Here is an 18,672-nt window from a genome sequence, read left to right as displayed (position 1 = left end):
GCAGCAAAATCCTGCCCAAGGCTGTTAAAAGGTGTGGGCGCTCATTTACACTAGTGCTGTCATTAAACACTTCCTTGAGCAGGGACGATTCTGTCCTGTTTCATTTCCATAAGCAAACTGGCGTCCAAGGCCACAAGCCCTCTGTAAAAATAAGAACTCGGCACAAATGGCCAGTCACACGCTTACCTGCATTTTTAAAGACAGCTTTCAGATATTTAGGGGCTACATTATTACCAAACCTTGGCTTTGGGAGATTATACAGGTCCGAGGAACTCGTGTCTACTGCAGACGAATGCAGTTACCCCACCTTCCTCCATACAGAATCGTCAGGAAACATCCACTCCTTTGGGGGTGATTTTCTCCTCAAGTTGTAGACAAATTCCGTTCATAGCTGATTTCAGGGCAAACATTTCCGACATCTTCCTCCAGCTCAGTCTGCCATGCCTCGGCAGCCCAGTTTCCTGTCATAAGCAAGCCATCCAAGTTGATGCGAAGAAAGATGTGCCCAGCTCAAAGTGGAAGTGTGTGCGTCTTGGTATCCGGAATCCTCAGCCCCAGTAGCAAAGCTTTAGTCATTCACCTCCACCCAACAGACGTTTGTGAATGTCCTGCTGTCCATTTTGTCAATAAACAGGCAGCCCTGCAGGTGGTCCATCTCGTGCTGGATGATGCGGGCTGCCCACCCGCTCGCCTGCCACACCACCTGTTCTCCATTGGGGTCCAGCCCTGCAAAGCAAGTTACAGCCCTGGTGAGTGGGAACAGCTGAACTGCATCATCCTCAACCTCCTCACCCCTGCCCCTGGTTGTTCCCATTGACAAGAGGCAACAGCAGACGGCAAATGTAGACAGCAACTCCTCTCCTAACTGGAAAACGTGCCTCACATCGGCCCATTACCAAGTGTTCAACCTGGTTCCCAACTCTGGTAATTAGGTTATGGAGCTCACTGTAGAGCTGAGATGAGAAATCATCTTCCTACCGTGCGACCCTTCCGAACACACCTCCCGTTTCTGAGGTATCTGTGGGCTCTCAACTCTTTTTTTTTTTTTTTTTTTTGAGACGGAGTTTCGCTCTGTCGCCCAGGCTGGAGTGCAGTGGCCGGATCTCAGCTCACTGCAACCTCCGCCTCCTGGGTTCACGCCATTCTCCTGCCTCAGCCTCCCGAGTAGCTTGGACCACAGGCGCCCGCCACCTCGCCCGGCTAATTTTTTGTATTTTAGTAGAGACGGGGTTTCACCGTGTGAGCCAGGATGGTCTCGATCTCCTGACCTCGTGATCCGCCCGTCTCGGCCTCCCAAAGTGCTGGGATTACAGGCTTGAGCCACCGCGCCCGGCTGGGCTCTCAACTCCTAACAGACGTTCTGCAGCTTAAGACAACCCCTGTTTTTCTGACTCTCTTGAACCGACGAGCTTGCTCTGCAGGAACAATCACCCCGACCCCAGCAGAGCCCGCATTCTGCGAGACATCCTGTGGTGTGCCACGCGGGGAATGGCTTAGCCCTCTGGGCTGGGTCAGGCTGGGGGGCCAATCCCCACTTCTCCAACTCCACCGTGGTGGATCTAACTGGGGCCGAAGAGAGTGTTGGCTTCAGAAAGCAAGGGAACAGAAAGCAGACGCCGGGCTGTCAGGAATTAGGAGACCCCTCCTCGCCCCTGCGTCCTATCTGAGCGGGCTCTGCCCCACAAGCGCTATCCGTCCTGAGGCCTGTACGCTCCCGCGTCCCACTTCGTTCCCGCGGGAGGTATGGCAGATGAACCGCGACCACTTCTGCGCTCTCGCCAGAGTCGGCCGGAAAAGACTCGCGCGCTGCTCCAGCCGCCCCGGCCCCGCCGCCCGCACCTGAGATCTGCACCGCCTGGAAGCGGGGCACGCAAGCCAGGAAGCCGGCGACGCTCTCGCAGCCCTCGGGGAAGGTGACTAGGCGGCTGTCCAGCACCCGCAGGCTGGGGTTCACGAACACGCGCAGGGGGAAGGGCTCCATCTGTCGAAGCGCGCGCTGGCGCGGCGGGCACTCCCGACACAGCGCCTCGGGGAGCTCCAGCGCCAGCAACTGCCGCGGCACTCCCAGCTGCGGCGCGCTTAGGCCCACGCAGCGCCGCCGCCGCATCACCTGGACCAGCCGCTGCGTGAGCCGCTGCAGCTCGGGCCCGCCCAGCTGCGCCCGATCTATCGGGGCCGCCACGCCCCGCAGCACCGGGTCCCCGACCTGGCACACGTAGGGGAACGGAGGTTCGGAAGGACCCAGTACCAGGCGCCTCAGGTGACGCCAGTAGGAGCGCCGGAGCACAGGGCCCTCGACGCCGTCCGGGGCGGCCGTGGAGCTGCGGGCCCGAGCACCGACGGCTGCCGCCCCTGCCCACGGAACTGCCGCCCACAGCTGCCCAAGATTCAGCGTGCCCCACAGCTGGGCCATGGCGGCCCCTGCAGCAGTAACCCGGCCCACCCCTTCCGGCCGCAGCACAGGGCACGCCGGGAAGCGCTGTCAGCCAGCGCACAGCAAGGAAGCGGCTGGATCCCCCACTTCCTGCCCAGAGCGGGAGTGAGCACCACCCCCTTCCGCTCTCCTGCCGGGAGCGTCTTCCTCCCTCCCGAGCCCGCCCTGGGCCTTGCAGGGCGACGCAACCTTGTGCGCCCCCCCCGCGCCGGGCACCGCACGCACCGCGTTCTGGAGGCTGGGGACGCCGGCTAGGGCCCCACGCTGGGCGGTTCCGCTTCCACCTCCGCTCGCCCTCCCTCCGGGCAGGCTGGGCCCGCGGGGTCCAGGCGTGGCTCCTCGGAGGGAGGTTCTGGTGCTGGAGCTGTGAGCTCGGGCCCCAGCGCCTGGTCATCCAGGGTGAAGAGCGTCTCTCTCTTTGGCAGGATAAAGGCGAGGGGCTCTTGAATGGCGCCGATGTTCACATGCCCGAGGTTTCCGTACTTGGAGAGCTGAGTGGGAGGAATGCCTGCCCCAGACGTGGGGAAAGCAAAATGGAAAAACGTTATTAATAAAATTCCATATAGAAATTTAAGGAGAAAAAACAGAAGCAATTACTATTTTTTTTTTGAGACAGTCTCGCTCCGTCGCCCAGGCTGGAGTGCAGTGGCATGATCGCTGCTCACTGCAACCTCTGCCTCCCAGGTTCAAGCAGGTCTCATGCCTCAGCATCCGTGGTAGCTGGGATCACAGGCGCCCGCCACCAAGCCAGGCTAATTTTTGTATTTTTAGTAGAGACGGGGTTTTACTATGTTGGCCAGGCTGGTCTCAAACTCCCCACCTCAGGTGATCCATCCGCCTCAGCCTCCCAAAGTGCTGGGATTACAGGCATGAGCCACTGCGCCCAGTCATCAATTACTATATTTCAATACAGCAAAAACCACCTTTGTCATAGGGAACAGGAAGCTATACTGTGAAGCAGAAGGTAACGGAGCAGCACTGTTGGGCGCCTGCAGCAGGAATCCAGACCTCAGAGAGCACCAGGGGAAAAGCGGAGGGCAGCCAGGCTTTGCAGGTGTGATGCACTGGCCCATTGCCCTTTGGGAAGCTGCGCCTCAACCAAGCCCTTCTCCCATCACAAGGGGACAAGGACGTGAAAGTGAATTGGAGAAAAGACTTTAGGACGGGCGCGATGGCTCACACCTGTAATCCCAGCACTCAGGGAGGCCGAGGCAGGCGGATCACAAGTCAAGAGATCAAGACCATCCTGGCCAACGTGGTGAAACCTCCATTTCTACTAAAATACAAAAATTAGCTGGGCGTGGTGGTGCGAGCCTATAGTCTCAACTACTCGGGAGGCTGAGGCAGGAGAATTGCTTGAATCCGGGAGGTGGAGGTTGCAGTGAGCCAAGACTGTGGCACTGCATTCCAGCGTGGCAACAGAGCAAGACTCCACCTCAAAAAAAAAAAAAAAAAGCTTTAAAAACCCTTTCTCTAGACATTTCACATAAATGGAATCATACGTATGTGGTTCTTTTGTGAGTGGCTTCTTCCACTTAGCCAGATATAGCCATATAATGTATGATTCCATTTTTATGAAATGTCCACAAAAAGCAAATCTATGGCAACAGAAAGTAGGTTGCCAGGGGCTAAGGATGCTGTTGAGGAATGACTACAAATGTGCATGAAGGATCTTTTTGGAGTGATGAAAATATTCTAAAATTGGATTCATATTTACTAAACACTGACTTACACAAATGGGTGAATTATTTAGTATGTGAATTACACATCAGTAAGGCAGTTTACAAAATTTTCTTTCTTACCTAAAGTCTGTGCTATCTGAGCTGGTGGAAAAAGGACTTGGAGACAGCGATTTAAATACGGAACAAGGTCTTCCAGGAAGACAGTGCAGAACTGGACGAAGAGCTCTTGCTCCCCTCTGCTGAAGGCAGTCTCTTCAGCGCGATGGAAGGCCAGGATTATTTTAGTTACCTAAGAGACAAGGGCACCATCAATCACTGGAACAGCCTATCACCACTGGGACAGCAGTGCGTGAAACTAGGCAAAAAAAAGGTATACCCCCCCTCAAGTTTTCTTGAACAAAGTAATTTAACAGTACATTATTTTACTGTCTCATTTAAACTCAGAATTATAGTCATTCTCCACAATTGTGTCACTTTACTAATGTGAAGTTCAGACCCAACTTGTTACATTATGGGTGTAGTTTCCAGTTCCAGTGGAGGAGTGTCATAAAACTATAGAGAATACATGGTTTAGGTTTTGTTTTTTTTTTCAGAGACAGGATTTTGCTCTGTCACGTATGCTGGAGTGCAGTGGCACCATCATAGCTCACTGTAGCTTCAAACTCCTGGGCTCAAGGAATACTCCCACCTTAGCCTCCCAAGTAGCTGGGGCTACAGGCATGCACCATCACACCTGGCTAAGTTTTAAAATTTTTTGTAGAGACAGGGTCTTGTTGCCCAGGCTGGTCTAGAGCTCCTGGCTTCAAGAGATCCTCCTGCCTCAGCCTCCCAAAGTGTTGGCATTTCAGGTGTGAGCCACTGCGCTTGGCCCAATACATGGTTCTTAACTTCCATGGAGGACCAACCAGAACTGTGCTGGATCCAGGAAAATGAAGCAAAACTATATGAGGTTTCCACTAAGGCCTCTGAGGTTCCAGAAAGCTAGAACCACTGGAAAACTGTAAGAAAACAGCTAGGAAAGAGAGGTTTCAAAACGAGCAGAGCAGCCTAGCTGGCACTACAGACGTGGCATAGCGACAGGGTAAGAACACAGACTCTGGTGCTGGACTTCCTGGGTTCAAGTGACTCACACCTGTAATCCCACACTTTGAAGGGCTGAAGCAGGAGGATCACTTGAGTCCAGGAGTTTGAGACCAGCCTAGGCAACATAGGGAGACACTCTCTCTCCATAAAATAAAACACTTAAAAAAAAATATGCTAAAGGTGAAGGGTTTTGCAGATGTAATTAAAGTCCCTAATCATCTGACTTAATCAAATGAATCTTTTGAAAGGAGGTACCTAAAAGAAGAGACTCAAGCAAGGGAGAAGCTCTCCTGCTGGCTTTGAGGAAGCAAACAGCCATGCTGTCAGCTGCCTATGGAGTGGACAGCCTCTAGGAGCTAAAGCTTCAGTTCTGCAATTGCAAGGAACTGACCCCTGCCAACTTGAATGAGTCTGAAATGGAGCCCCAACCTCCAGATGAGACCATAGGCCAGGCAACACCTTGATGGCAACCCTGTAAGACCCTGAGCAGAGAGGACCCAGTTGTGCTGGACTCCTGACCCACCAAAACTGGGAATAAATGTGTTGCTGGAAGCTAAGTTTCTAGGAATTTGTTACACAGCACTAGAAAGCTAACACGCGCGTTACTGAATTGTTACTATAGGCAAGTCACTTCATGGACTGTCCTAGGTCCCATGAAGGGCAACTGGCCAGAGCTTTTCAACCAGGAGAACCTCCAAAACCACACTAAACCTCTCCATGTCAGCAGACACCACTGTCAAATAGACGGGTTTATTACAAAAATCTGGCCACCCATTACCAGAGAAGGCCCAGGGTAGCCAAAAACCAACAGAATGTGCTCACCTTGGCAAGGGCATCTTCCAAGGCCCCAGTCACATCCTGCGCCAGGGCCACAGGGCAGCAGAGGCGCAGATCATTGAAGGCGACCAGAATATTGTTGAGGAAGCAGGCGAGGGGTGGGAAATCTAGGAGCACCATGGGTGGCTGCAGCGTCCCTGGCTGGGTGGCTGGCACAACAGTAGGCATGTTACTGGTGCCCAGGATGGCTGGAGCTGAGATGAGTGTGTAGGAGTTCATTTCTTCCTGGAATTTCTCCACTGTTTCCTGAATTGCTTTCTGGAAAGTGCTGATGGCCACCCGCTGGAAAACAGGAGCCAACTGACCGCGGAAATCAGCTCCCACCCGGCTGAAGGACAGCCCAAAGTACATGCACTGGCCCAGCAGAGAGTCCAGGCGGCCGCCTGTGCCCCGGTAAAGGTCGGTCTCCAGCACCTGCAGGAACTGTGAGACTTTCTGTAGCACCCAGCCATGGAAGATGGCACTCTCATTCACGGTGTGCTCACCCACGGCAGGGGGCAGCAGTGGGTCCTCATCTGAGAAGATGGCACGGTACTGGGTGATGATATCAAAGAGATGGACACGGCAGGCCTCGATGGTTTTTGTGATATGGAAATAGGGATCATCATTAGGAATGGCAGTCAGGATGGACCGGAGCCAAGCATCTCGGGCCTGAAGAAACTTCACCCTCAACTCAGCCTCAGTGAAGACATCCATGCGTCGCAGGTAGCCAATGACACGGAGGCAGGCGGGGAGCTGGATGTTGGTCCTCAGTTGCTGGATCAGCTGGCTCAGCATCAGCTGCATGGACTGGCGCACTTCGTTCACAATGCCCTGACAATACATAGAGTCACACTGCGCTGGGAAGGATGCTCTCTAGAACCCATATCCCCTAACCCTGAAGACTGCGGACCAACATTCCCATGGCTTTCCTGAAATATGAAGTAATTTCCTAAAGCTGATGCCTGTAGGTTCACCAACAAACATCAGGTTAACTCTCTTGCTTAAAAAGCTTAAAACCTGGCCAGGTGCGGTGGCTCACACCTGTAATTCCAGCACCGTGGGCAGGCAGATTACTTGAGGTCAGGAGTTTGAGACCAGCCTGGCCAACATGGTGAAACCCCGTCTCTACTAAAATACAAAAGTAAGGCCGGGGCGGTGGCTCAAGCCTGTAATCCCAGCACTTTGGGAGGCCGAGGCGGGCGGATCACGAGGTTAGGAGATCGAGACCATCCTGGCTAACATGGTGAAACCCTGTCTCTACTAAAAAAAATACAAAAAAACTAGCTGGGCGAGGTGGCGGGCGCCTGTAGTCCCAGCTACTCGGGAGGCTAAGGCAGGAGAATGGCGTAAACCCGGGGAGGGGGAGCTTGCAGTGAGCCGAGATCCGGCCACTGCACTCCAGCCTGGGCGACAGAGTGAGACTCCGTCTCAAAAAAAAATAAAATAAAATAAAATAAAAATACAAAAAGTAGGTGGGTGTGGTGGCGCAGGCCTGTAATCCCAGTTACTCGGAAGGCAGGCAGGAGAATCACCTGAACCCGGGAGATAAAGGTTGGTTGCAGCGAGCCGAGGTCACGCCACTGCACTCCAGCCTGGGCGACAGAGCGACTCTGTCTCAAAAAAAAAAAAAAGCTTAAAACCCTCCAGTGACTTCCCACTGCAATTGAGAAAATTCTAACCACTCACTGGGACTTACACCGGTGGCCTTACCTGGTTCTCCATCTTCACCTGCTTCCTAATGCTCTCCCACTGCTACAATCCATTAACTCTGGCTGCCTCTGTATCCCTTAAATACCTCAATTTCTGCCCACTTCAGCCCTCTCCACTTGTTCTTTGCACTTTCTGGTTTGCTCTCTCCTCAGATCTTTGTGGGCTGGCTCTTTCTTCTCGCTTAGGTCTCAGCTTAAGTGTTACTTCCCCAGAAGAGTCTTTCTTGATCACCCTACCTAAAGAAACCTACCCTAGACTCCCTCTACCCCATTACCCATTTTTTTTTAATCAGACACCAGTATCTGAAATGATGTCATTTATTTCTTTGTCAATTATCAGACTTCCCATTAGCACGTAAGCTGCATGAGAGCCAGGACCACTTTATTCACACTGTATCCCCAGCATATAGAGCAGTGCTTGGCACGTGATTAATACGTATTTTGAATAAATGAATGTTTTCAGAAACTGATGTGAAACATGCAAGGGTTTCTACCTAAAGCTTCAGTCCTGACCACAAAATAAATGATTATAAGAACATTACTTTGAGTCCTCTCTGGGCAAGTTGGCTACCTGGATGACAGGGATGGAAGAGTATTTCCTCTCCAGTCGGCGTACATAGGCTGCAAGCTCCAGGGCCTCTTCATAATAACTGTTCCGGACACAGGTATCCATGAGCTGAGGAATCTCCAGTATTTCCAAAATTTCTGTGTGCCGGTTTAGGGTCAGGCTATTCATCCGACGGTTGGAGCTGATCTCCTCGGCTTCCTTCACAAAGTTCCTAGTAATAATCAGGAGAATGTTGGTCCTTCACTGCTCTGTACCCAAACCTTAGCTACAGTTACCAAGCACCTGCTATGAACTTTGGGCTGGATGATCTATCTGATTTATTCCTCACACCCCACCTATAAGGTAAGCATTATTACAATTGAGGAAATTTTTAATCCCAGAGAGGGTAAGCAACTTGTCCAAAAACATACAATTAATAAATCTAACAGACAGAAATCCAGATATGCCACTTGCTGGCTGTGGCAAGGTACTTGGCCTCTCTGAACCTATTTCCTCATTGGTAAAACAGTATATAGGGCCGGGCACAGTGGCTCATGCCTGTAATCCCAGCACTTTGGGAGGCCGAGACAGGTGGATGACTTGAGGCCAGGGGTTCAAGTGAAACCCCATCTCTACTAAAAATACAAAAAATTAGCCAGGCGTGGTGGCGCGTGCCTGTAGTCCCAGCTACTCGGGAAGCTGAGGCAGGAGAATCACTTGAACCCAGGAGGTGGAGGTTGCAGTGAACAGAGATGGCGCCACTGCACTCCAGCCTGGTGACAGAGCAAGACTCCGTCTCAAAAAAAAAAGTGAAACGGTCCAAGCTTTCGTATAAAGTATATAAATGTACACATATATTCAGCTCACACCTATAATGTTAACTATGTCAAGACCCGATAATAAGAGTTTTGCATGAATCCTTTTCCTTTAGTGTCCACAACAGCCCTTCGAGGGAGGGATAGGCTCCTGGGTCATCAGTTCTGAATTCGCAACCTCCTAGCTGTGTCCTTAGACATCACTAATCTCTCTCTTGACTTGCTCATATGTAAAATGGAAATAACAGGGCTGAGTGCGGCGGCTCACACCTGTAATCCCAGCGCTTTGGGAGGCCGAGCGGGCAGATCACGAGGTCAAAAGATGGAGACCATCCTGGCCAACATGCTGAAACCCCGTCTCTACTAAAAATACAAAAAAAATTAGCTGGGCGTGGTGGCGCGCGCCTGTGGTCCCTGCTACTCAGGAGGCTGAGGCAGGGGAATCGCTTGAACCCGGGAGGCGGAGGTAGGTTGCAGCGAGCCGAGATCTCGCCACTGCACTCCAGCCTGGCGACAGGGCGAGACTCCGTCTCAAAAAAGAAAAAAAAAAAAGGGAATAACAGTACCTACCTCGAAGGCTGCTGTGAGGTTTAAATGGATTAATAAGGCGCTCAGCAGAGAGCCTGGAAGGTGGTAAACGCTTTATAAGTGTTAGTTATTTCTACCATCGTAAATGTCAGCTTTTACACTTAAAAGCCCCTTTAGCGCCAGGCGCGTCGCACCTGCAGCTCTGCTGGAAGCTGGGCAAGCGGTCCAGCAGGCGGCCGAGCGACGCCTCCACGTCGCCAAAGAGGCGGTGGATGCGCTCGGTGCACTCGGCGCCGCGGATGAAGGTCTTGTAGTTGGCGAAGGCCAAGTCGCGCGTCTGCTGCAGCAGCTGCGCCCGCTCCTCCGCCAGGCGCTCGGGCTCGCGCCGCAGCCGCTCCAGCCCCGAGCCGCTCAACTCCCGGAGGTAGCGGCCCACATCGGGCCGCTCGCGCCACTGGGCCTCGGGGAATCGGTCCCGGAACAGCGACGCCAGGAGCCCTTCATCCTCCACCTCGCCGAGAGCCGCTGCCGTGGCCGTGGCCGTGGCCGAGGCCGTGGCTGACGATGGGGCAGTTGCCGCGGTAGCCATCTTCCCAGCAACAACGTCACTTCCCCGCCAGACCACCGGGGGCGCTGACTCCGAATTTAGGACAGGAAGAAACACGACCATTTCCGGTCTCTATCTTTTCTCATCCGGTCGGCTTGCTTTCCCCGGCGGTCGTCCAGACTATTGGGCGCTAGCGAGAGGAACTATTGGTACGGGGCTAGAGAGGAAGGCTTTGGGGTTGCTGGGGCGCAGCGAGCGGCCGACTTCCTTTTCCGTTACGGAGGCACGAGGATCCGGTGTTCCAACCCACGGAGAAAATGCGGCCTTTGACTGAAGAAGAGACCCGTGTCATGTTTGAGAAGATCGCGAAATAGTAGGAGCGCGCGGGGCGGAGGCGGGAGTGTGTGGGTGTGGTGGCTAGGGGTGGAGTGGGGGCGCGATGACTAGACCGGTCCGTTCGGGCGCGGTCTGTAGTCCTCTTTTTGCCCTTAGTATCGGGGAGAATCTTCAGCTGCTGGTGGACCGGCCCGATGGCACCTACTGTTTCCGTCTGCACAACGACCGGGTGTACTATGTGAGGTGAGGCGGGACCGGGCAGGCAGCATGGACCCAGGGGAGGGGAGACTTGGGTCCCACCAGCCTCCTTAATCCGCAACCGTGCTCCCTCTTTACCCTTTTAGTGAGAAGATTATGAAGCTGGCCGCTAATATCTCCGGGGACAAGCTGGTGTCGCTGGGGACCTGCTTTGGAAAATTCACTAAAACCCACAAGTTTCGGTTGCACATCACAGCTCTGGATTACCTTGCACCTTATGCCAAGGTTTGTGGGGTGGTTTCCAGTTCTGCCACGGGCGATGAAGTCAAGGATTAGGCAGATTGTCCCGCAGCTTCTCTTCTCACAGAGTTCCTGATAGTGTGCTTGGAGGAGTGTCAGCACATGGAGATGTGCAGATGTCTTGCACCTTGGGCATGGTCAGGGCTATGGGATAGGAGTGCTGTGGGGCTGCGTAGTGTTAGTTTTCTCCAGCAAAGTAGAAGAGCCTAGGCAGACCCAGCTAGAGATCAGAAAGCAAGTTAGGGGCAGCAGTGAAGACACCGGGGTCCAGAAAAAGAGCTGTTAACCTAGCCATGGAAGATGATCCCTGTAGAGTTGAGAAAATAACTTTTTGCATTTATTTTTTTAAATTCCTTTTCTTTCTTGCTCTTTTCTTTTCATTTCTCTCCCTCTTTTTCTTCCTGACAGTTTCACTCTGTCGCCCAGGCTAGAGTGCAGTGGTGCTATCTCACTGCAGCCTCCGCCTTCCAGGTTCCAGCGATTCTTGTGCCTCAGCCTTCTGAGTAGCTGGGGTTACAGGTGTGTGCCACCACACCTGGCTGACTTTCTTGTGTGTTTTTAGTAGACACAGTGTTTCGCCCTGTTGGCCAGGCCGGTCTCGAACTCCTGGCCTCAAGTGATCCACCTGCCTCGGCCTCCCAAAGTGCTGGGATTACAAATGTGAGCCACTGCGCCGGGCAACTTCCTGCATTTCTGTTGAGGAGATGGACAGTTCGAGGAAAACATGAGTCTCTTTCTGTTTCCCTTAAAATTATTTCAGAAAATTATTCACAGATCCAGCAGCTAGTTTGTCTGCATGGATAGAAATAGTAACGTTTTTGTGTCTCTTGGATTTTAATTCTCTTATAGTATAAAGTGTGGATAAAGCCTGGTGCAGAGCAGTCGTTTCTGTATGGGAACCATGTGTTGAAATCTGGTCTAGGTCGAATCACTGAAAATACTTCTCAGTACCAGGGCGTGGTGGTGTACTCCATGGCAGACATCCCTTTGGTGAGTAGAGATGGCAGCTATTACAGAACTCAAGTACTCTTTTATTCAAGAAGGATATGTTTTCAATTTGGGTGATTGAGAGAATAAATCCTCAGCACCTTTTGAATCCCAGAAAGACCAGAACTGTATTTTTTCCATCTTTGTTATTTCCAGCCCTCAATATGGGTACATTGAAAGAATTCAGTGAGTTAATGTCTCTTCTTTTGAATCCCAGGGTTTTGGGGTGGCAGCAAAATCTACACAGACTGCAAAAAGTAGGACCCCATTGGCGATGTGGTTATTCAATCAGGCAGACGTTGGGGAATAGTGCGGCAGAAGAGACGGACTGAAAACGAAGTCATGAGCAAGGACAGGCGGGCTGTATGGAAGGCAGCTTTGTTCCGTTTTGTGTGGACTCCACCATCGTGGAATTTTGTCAACACTCTGACCTTTCAGGGACTTCGTATTTACGTACTCTCTACATGGACAAATGCAGGACCGGATCTTATTAGTATACAGAGGGATAGGTCCAAAAATGGGGGTTTCCAGATCTGTGTTTGTGAGAAATAGAATCTCTGGTCATATTTGAATCAGAGGCTTCTTGTTCTGAGAAATTAGGTTTCAAAATATTGGAAGTAGAACAAGAATAGCTTATGTATCTGTGATTAAACACTTGTTTTCTAAACTTATGATAAGAACACAGGGATTGTCTTTTTTTTTTAAATCAAGATAGATTTTACAAACAGAAATAAAACCACCATGGGGTTTAAAAATAAAATGTCTGAAAACAATAGAGCAATTCAGCTATTTTCCATACGGAATTGGTTGTGGTATGAAAGAAAACGTATCAAACCCCACTACTGCCACTACATACCAGCTATATGGCCTTGAATGATCATTCAGCTTTAATAAAGGTTGTTATTCTCAGTTTAAAAGATACAAAACTTAAAAAAATAGCTTTTGGCCATCTACCTGAGAATTAAAATTCTGATTTTTGGACATAGAAAATCATGATTTGTAGGCTGGGCACAGGGCTCACGCTGTAATCCCCAGCACTTTTGGGAGCAAGCGATGGATCCACTTGAGGCAGGAGTTTGAGACCAGCCTGGCCAACATGGTGAAACCCCATTCTACTAACTATAAAACAATTAGCCAGGTGGGTGCACGGGCTGTGCCTAGTCTTGGGAGCTGAGGCAGGAGTAAGGCTTAACCGGGGAAGCAGAGGTTGCAGGAGCTGAGATGGATCCATCGCATCAGCACTGGCGACGGAGTGAACTCCGACATGATTGTAAGCATCTAGTATGGTGTACATGCCGGGAAATATTAGGTTTTGGAATAAATGGTAAGAATTATTTTGTATATTATATATTTATGTATTCCTGATTAAGTGTAGAGTTTTATGAGTATCATTGATTATATTACCTCTTTTACAAGCTGTTTTCTCCAGTATGTTTCTGGATGGATACCTAAGCTATGTTTTTTCATCACTATGATTTAAAAACATAATTTTTCTATAACCTTTACTACTTGACTGGATTGAACTAAAAGCACTGATCAAAGACCACGACAAAATTAAGTCCCTTGTCTTCCCCGTGCCTCCCAAAGTATTTAAGATCGTCAAATGTTTCTTTAGTAACATTTATAGACAAAAAATTTAAAACTTCCTTGTATGCAAAACTAAACTTATTTCTCTTAATGAATATACTGCTTATTTAATTTCCAAAGGTGAAGTCTTAAGAATAAAACAATTACCGGACTCTCTTTATATGTAAGCAAACTTGGATTGTGGCCTTTTCAACTCGTCTTCCTTCTAAGGTTTTCTGTTAGCCTCTAAGTAGACTCAGTGAAGGCTAAGGGACTGCTATATGATGAACAGTATTTTGATGCAGACATTTAATACTTCTTCAGAACTTTTTCATTGTTATTATTTTATTGCCATTTTGCTTTAGATGTGTACAGCAGACTAAAACATTAATGAGATAAATTGATTTTTGTCCCATAACATTACAAAGCTGATTTCGACTAAGCCCCAGAAGAAAAGAGCCAGGGTGCTATAGTCACCTTAGCTTAGCATCTTGGCTTCTTTGTGTCTGTAGTTGTTGGAACATTGAAGAGACGCTTCAAGAAATACAGTTGCAGGATTCCGGAAAGAATAATAACGAGGCTCTGGGCTGTCGACCACCAGTTCACATAGTTATAGTTTGAATGGGTAAGGAAAAAGTCAGCCATTTTCCTCATCCGGGCAAAGTTGTAGTATCGCCACATGTGAAAGATATTGTTCTGCACCTTTTGTGTGCTGTCCTGTAAGAGAAAATTTTAAGGGGGATTCTTCCAAACCCCCATCTAGCCTCACCTGGGTGCTCACCAGCACTAACCTACCTGGAAGTCAAATAATTGACCCATACAATTTTAAGATGTACAATACTATTATAGTTGTTGACAAATGTTGTGTTTGCTATGTATGAAATATGATCTGGATATGAGTTTACAATTTTTGTTTTTGTTTTTCGAGACAGGGTCTCACATGTTTGCCTAGGCGGGAGTACAGTGGCGCAGTCACAGCTCATTGCAGCCTCAACCTTCTGCGCTGAAGTGATCTTCCCACCTCAGCCTCCCTAGTAGCTGGGACTACAGGCACATGCCACCACATCTGACTAGTTTTTGTATTTTTTTTTGTTTTGTTTTGTAGAGACAGGGTTTTGCCATGTTGCCCAGGCTCATCTCGAACTCCTGGGCTCAAGAGATCCACCCACACTGGCCTCCCAAAGTGTTGGGGTTACAGACATGAGCCGCTGCCCCGGCCTTTTCTTTTGTTTTGTTTTTAAATAATGGAAAACTTCAGTTCTCAAACTAGGGAGTTCTTCCAGAGGACCTCTAGATTTAGATGTACTCAGCACATCGTTACCATTTCAGGTGATGTTTTATATTCTCTGTATATAGTAGAAGACAAGAGCCTGTGGACTTTAAGGCCAGATGGTAAATATTTTTGGCTTTGCAGGCCCTTGTGACTGCTGAACTCTGCCACTGTAGTACAAAAGCAGCCACAGACAATATGTAATTGTCAAATGAGCATGGCTGTGTTTCAAGAAAACTTCCACTTACAAAAACAGGAAGTGAGTTTTTGTGCATTTAGGAGAGACTAAGAAAGTGAAAAGTGGGCCATGTGCAGTGGCTCACGCCTGTAATCCCAAAACTTTGGGAGGCCGAGGTGGGTGGGTTACCTGAGGTCAGGAGTTTGAGATCAGCCTGGCCAACGTGCTGAGACCCGTCTCTACTATAAATACAAAAATTAGCCGGGTATGGTGGCACATGCCTGTAATTCCAGCTACTCAGGAGGCTGAGGCAGGAGAATTGTTTGAGCTCGGGAGGCAGAGCTCAGAGGTTGCAGTGAGCCGAGATCGTGCCACTGCACTCCAGCCTGGCCGACAGAGCGAGACTCTGTCTCAAAAAAATAAAAAAGAAAAGAAAGTGAAGAATAGCTGGGCGCAGTGGCTCATTCCTGTAATCTTAGCACTTTGGGAGGCCAAGTTGGGCAATCATGTGAAGTCAGGAGTTCAAGGCCAGCCTGGCCAACATGGTGAGACCCCCATCTCTACTAAAAATACAAAAATTAGCCAGGCGTGGTGGTGCCCGCCTGTAATCCCAACTACTTGGGAGACTGAGGCATGAGAATCACTTGAACCCGGGAGATGGAGGTTGCAGTGAGCCAAAATTGTGCCACTGCACTCTAGCCTGGGTGACAAAGCAAGACTATGTCTCAATAAATAAATACATAAATACATACATAAATAAAAATACAAAAATTAGCTGGGCATTGTGGCACACACCTGTAGTCCCAGCTACTCAGGAGGTCGAGGCAGGAGAATCGCTTGAACCTGGGAGGCGGAGCTTGCAGTGAGCCAAGATCACGCCACTGCACTCCAGCCTGGGCGACAGAGCGAGACTCAAAAAAGAAAAAGTGAAAAGACATTGCCAGAATGGGAGAAAATACCTGCAACTCACTTATCTTAGAAGGGATTTGTATCCAGAATATATAAATAAAATTCAACAATAAAAAGACAATTCAGGCAGGGCGCAGTGGCTCGCGCCTGTATTCCCAGCACTTTGGGAGGCTGAGCTGGGTGGATCACAAGGTCAGGAGTTCAAGACCAGCCTGACCAACATGGTGAAACCCCGTCTCTACTAAAAATACAAAAATTAGCCGGGCGTGGTGGCACGCGGCTGTAATGCCACCTACTCAGGAGGTTGAGGCAGGAGAATCACTTGGACCCTGGAGGCAGAGGTTGCAGCAAGCTGAGATTGCACCACTGCACTCCAGCCTAGACAACAAGAGCGAAACTCCATCTCAAAAAATGGTAATAAAAATAAGCCAGTCACAAAACCCCATGTACTGTGTGATTCCATTTAAATAAAGCGTATAGAGGCCAGCCGCAGTGGCTCAAATTGTTGATTGATCTCGACACAGTAGCTCAAAATGCTGAGTAATCTCAGCACTGGCAAGCTGAGGTGGGAGGATTGCTTGAGCGCAGGAGATTGAGGCTGCAGTGAGCTGTGATCAAGCCACTGCACGCTGCAGCCTGGACAACAAGAGTAAGACCCTGCCTCAAAAATTAAGTACAGAATAGGCAAATCTATAGAGACAGTAGAACAGTGATAGGCAGGCCTGGGGTAATAGAATGGAGAATGACTAATGGGTAGTGGGATTTTTGGGGGAGGGTGGGTGATAAACTTCCGGATTAGATGCTGATAGTTGCACAGCCTTGTGAATATACTAAAAAACCACGGACATACACTTTAAGATGGTGTATGGTGTATAAATTATATCTCAATTTAAAGAAAAACAGGCAGTGGGCCAGATTTGGCCTGTGAGCCATACATAGTTTGCCAACCCTTGGTATAAAACGAAGGTGGAATTTCAAGAGCTTCAAGTCATAATGTATTTTATTTTATTTTGAGACAGACTCTTGCTCTGTCCGAGGCTGGAGTGCAGTGGCGCGATCTCGGCTCACTGCAACCTCTGCCTTCTGGGGTTTAAACGATTCTCCCGCCTCAACCTTCTGAGTATCTGGGATTACGGGTGCACACCACCATGCCCGGCTAATTTTTGTATTTTTAGTAGAGACAGGGTTTCATCATGTTGGCCAGGCTGGTTTCAAATTCCTGACCTCAGGTGATCCACCCGCCTCGGCCTCCCAAAGTGCTGGGATTATAGGCGTGAGCCATCACGCCCAGTCAAGTCATAGTTTATTAAAAGATTCACATCCCCTTGCCTGTTTGGTTTCTACCTAAATAAAGTCATCTTCCCTCTGAAGTTAAAATCAGTTTCCACAGATGTTTCTCTTACACAAAACACTTCCTTACCTCTATTGCATCCAGAGTATCGTTCAGTTGTTTTCTTTCCTTCTGTTTGTGATCAGTCTCAGGCCCCTCATAGAAGACTCCAAAGTTGAGGTACACTTGCACAGAACCGAAGTGATTATGCTGATTATTTAGACAAAGCTGATAAAAACCTGTAGGAATTCTTAGATCATTACCAAGTCTTTGGTCTCCTCCCCTTTGTTAAGGATTCTCTGGAGGTATCTGTCCTCTAGTTTTGGAATTCTACAGCACCTTCTTTTTACTTAGAAAGTACAAAGATCCCATTTTTGACACGGAAGACATGGACCTTATGTTAAACTCGTACTAAATATTACTTATTGTTTGGCCAAATTTTAGTAACTAGTCCTTTCCATACTGGATAGTGGCAAACAACATTTTCTCTTTTCCAACATGTAATTCCCACATCTCGTATTAAGGAACTCCTGCTCAACAGATTGAGTTAAGAGCATGGGTGTTTGCCTGGTCCTTTTACACCATTAGAGCTAGGGACACCATCTTGAAATTAGGGAAGAAAAAAAAAAATGGATGCATAGTGCATGAAAGCAGCTCTCCTGGAGTGATTGCCTCCAAGGCAGTCTGTGCATTGACTCATGGTGTGGGATATCTGTTGGGGCTGGTGTTGCTTCTCTTTGTGTGTGCAGGGGATGGAGAGGACCGGTGGAAGATGCAGTGGGGTGGGATTAGAAAGGTGTGACAGTGTTTGAAAGTCAAAATGATTGGAAGGCAGTACTGGCATGTAGGGGCCAAAGATGTTCAAGATTTTTTTTTTTTTTTTTTGAGACAAGAGTCTCTCTGTCACCCAGGCTGGAGTGCAATGGTGCGCTCTCGGGCCACTGCAGCCTCTGCCTCCCCAGTTCAAGCGATTCTCTTGCCTCAGCCTCCTGGGTAGCTGGGATTACAGGTGGCAGTGCCATCACGCCCAGCTAATTTTTGTGTTTTTAGTAGAGACGGGGTTTCACCATATTGAGCAGGCTGGTCGCGAACTCCTGACCTCAGGTGATCTGCCCGCCTTGGCCTCCCAAAGTGCTGGGATTACAGGTGTGAGCCACCACGCCCAGCCTGTTCAAGATCTTTTAACATTGATACATATGCTGTGCTTTTTTTTTTTTTTTTTTTCCTTGAGGCGGAGTCTCGCTCTGTCGCCGGGGCTGGAGTACTGTGGCCGGATCTCAGCTCACTGCAAGCTCCGCCTCCCGGGTTCACGCCATTCTCCTGCCTCAGCCTCCCAAGTAGCCGGGACTACAGGCGCCCGCCACGTCGCCTGGCTAGTTTTTTGTATCTTTTTTAGTAGAGACGGGGTTTCACCGTGTCAGCCAGGATGGTCTC

The 18,672-nt window shown here is 49.5% G+C and overlaps 4 protein-coding genes across 4 annotated transcripts in view; 1 reads left to right on the top strand and 3 right to left on the bottom strand.

Annotated features, from left to right (window-relative positions):
• Positions 1–169: 169 nt before the first annotated feature.
• PDF (peptide deformylase, mitochondrial) lies at positions 170–2,544 on the bottom strand. Its single transcript, XM_017850770.1, has 2 exons — positions 1,840–2,544; positions 170–726 (listed from the first exon to the last, which is right to left on the bottom strand). The coding sequence occupies exons 1-2, from the start codon at positions 2,411–2,413 to the stop codon at positions 569–571; spliced, it is 732 nt and encodes a 243-aa protein (XP_017706259.1). The 5' UTR covers positions 2,414–2,544; the 3' UTR covers positions 170–568.
• Positions 170–10,321, bottom strand: COG8 (component of oligomeric golgi complex 8). The gene is made up of 6 exons (XM_017850769.1): positions 9,812–10,321; positions 8,299–8,506; positions 6,022–6,849; positions 4,237–4,405; positions 2,660–2,942; positions 170–726 (listed from the first exon to the last, which is right to left on the bottom strand). The coding sequence occupies exons 1-5, from the start codon at positions 10,285–10,287 to the stop codon at positions 2,686–2,688; spliced, it is 1,938 nt and encodes a 645-aa protein (XP_017706258.1). The 5' UTR covers positions 10,288–10,321; the 3' UTR covers positions 170–726; positions 2,660–2,685.
• On the top strand, positions 10,076–12,295 carry NIP7 (nucleolar pre-rRNA processing protein NIP7). The gene is made up of 5 exons (XM_017850771.1): positions 10,076–10,537; positions 10,657–10,743; positions 10,845–10,983; positions 11,848–11,988; positions 12,203–12,295. The coding sequence occupies exons 1-5, from the start codon at positions 10,482–10,484 to the stop codon at positions 12,293–12,295; spliced, it is 516 nt and encodes a 171-aa protein (XP_017706260.1). The 5' UTR covers positions 10,076–10,481.
• Positions 12,296–13,876: 1,581 nt separating this feature from the next.
• Positions 13,877–18,672, bottom strand: part of TMED6 (transmembrane p24 trafficking protein 6) — a 9,031-nt gene continuing 4,235 nt past the window's right edge. The window contains exons 3-4 of the mRNA XM_017850765.1: positions 17,329–17,477; positions 13,877–14,268 (exon numbers count right to left, since the gene is read on the bottom strand). Of these exons, the coding sequence (XP_017706254.1) occupies positions 14,035–14,268; positions 17,329–17,477 (383 nt within the window). The 3' untranslated portion in view covers positions 13,877–14,034. The remainder of the gene's footprint in view (positions 14,269–17,328; positions 17,478–18,672) is intronic.

This window comes from Rhinopithecus bieti, unplaced genomic scaffold (assembly GCF_001698545.2).
Source record: "Rhinopithecus bieti isolate Rb0 unplaced genomic scaffold, ASM169854v2 scaffold_32081, whole genome shotgun sequence".
Classification (NCBI taxonomy): Eukaryota; Metazoa; Chordata; class Mammalia; order Primates; family Cercopithecidae; genus Rhinopithecus; species Rhinopithecus bieti.
This window is presented reverse-complemented; position numbering and strand designations above follow the sequence as displayed.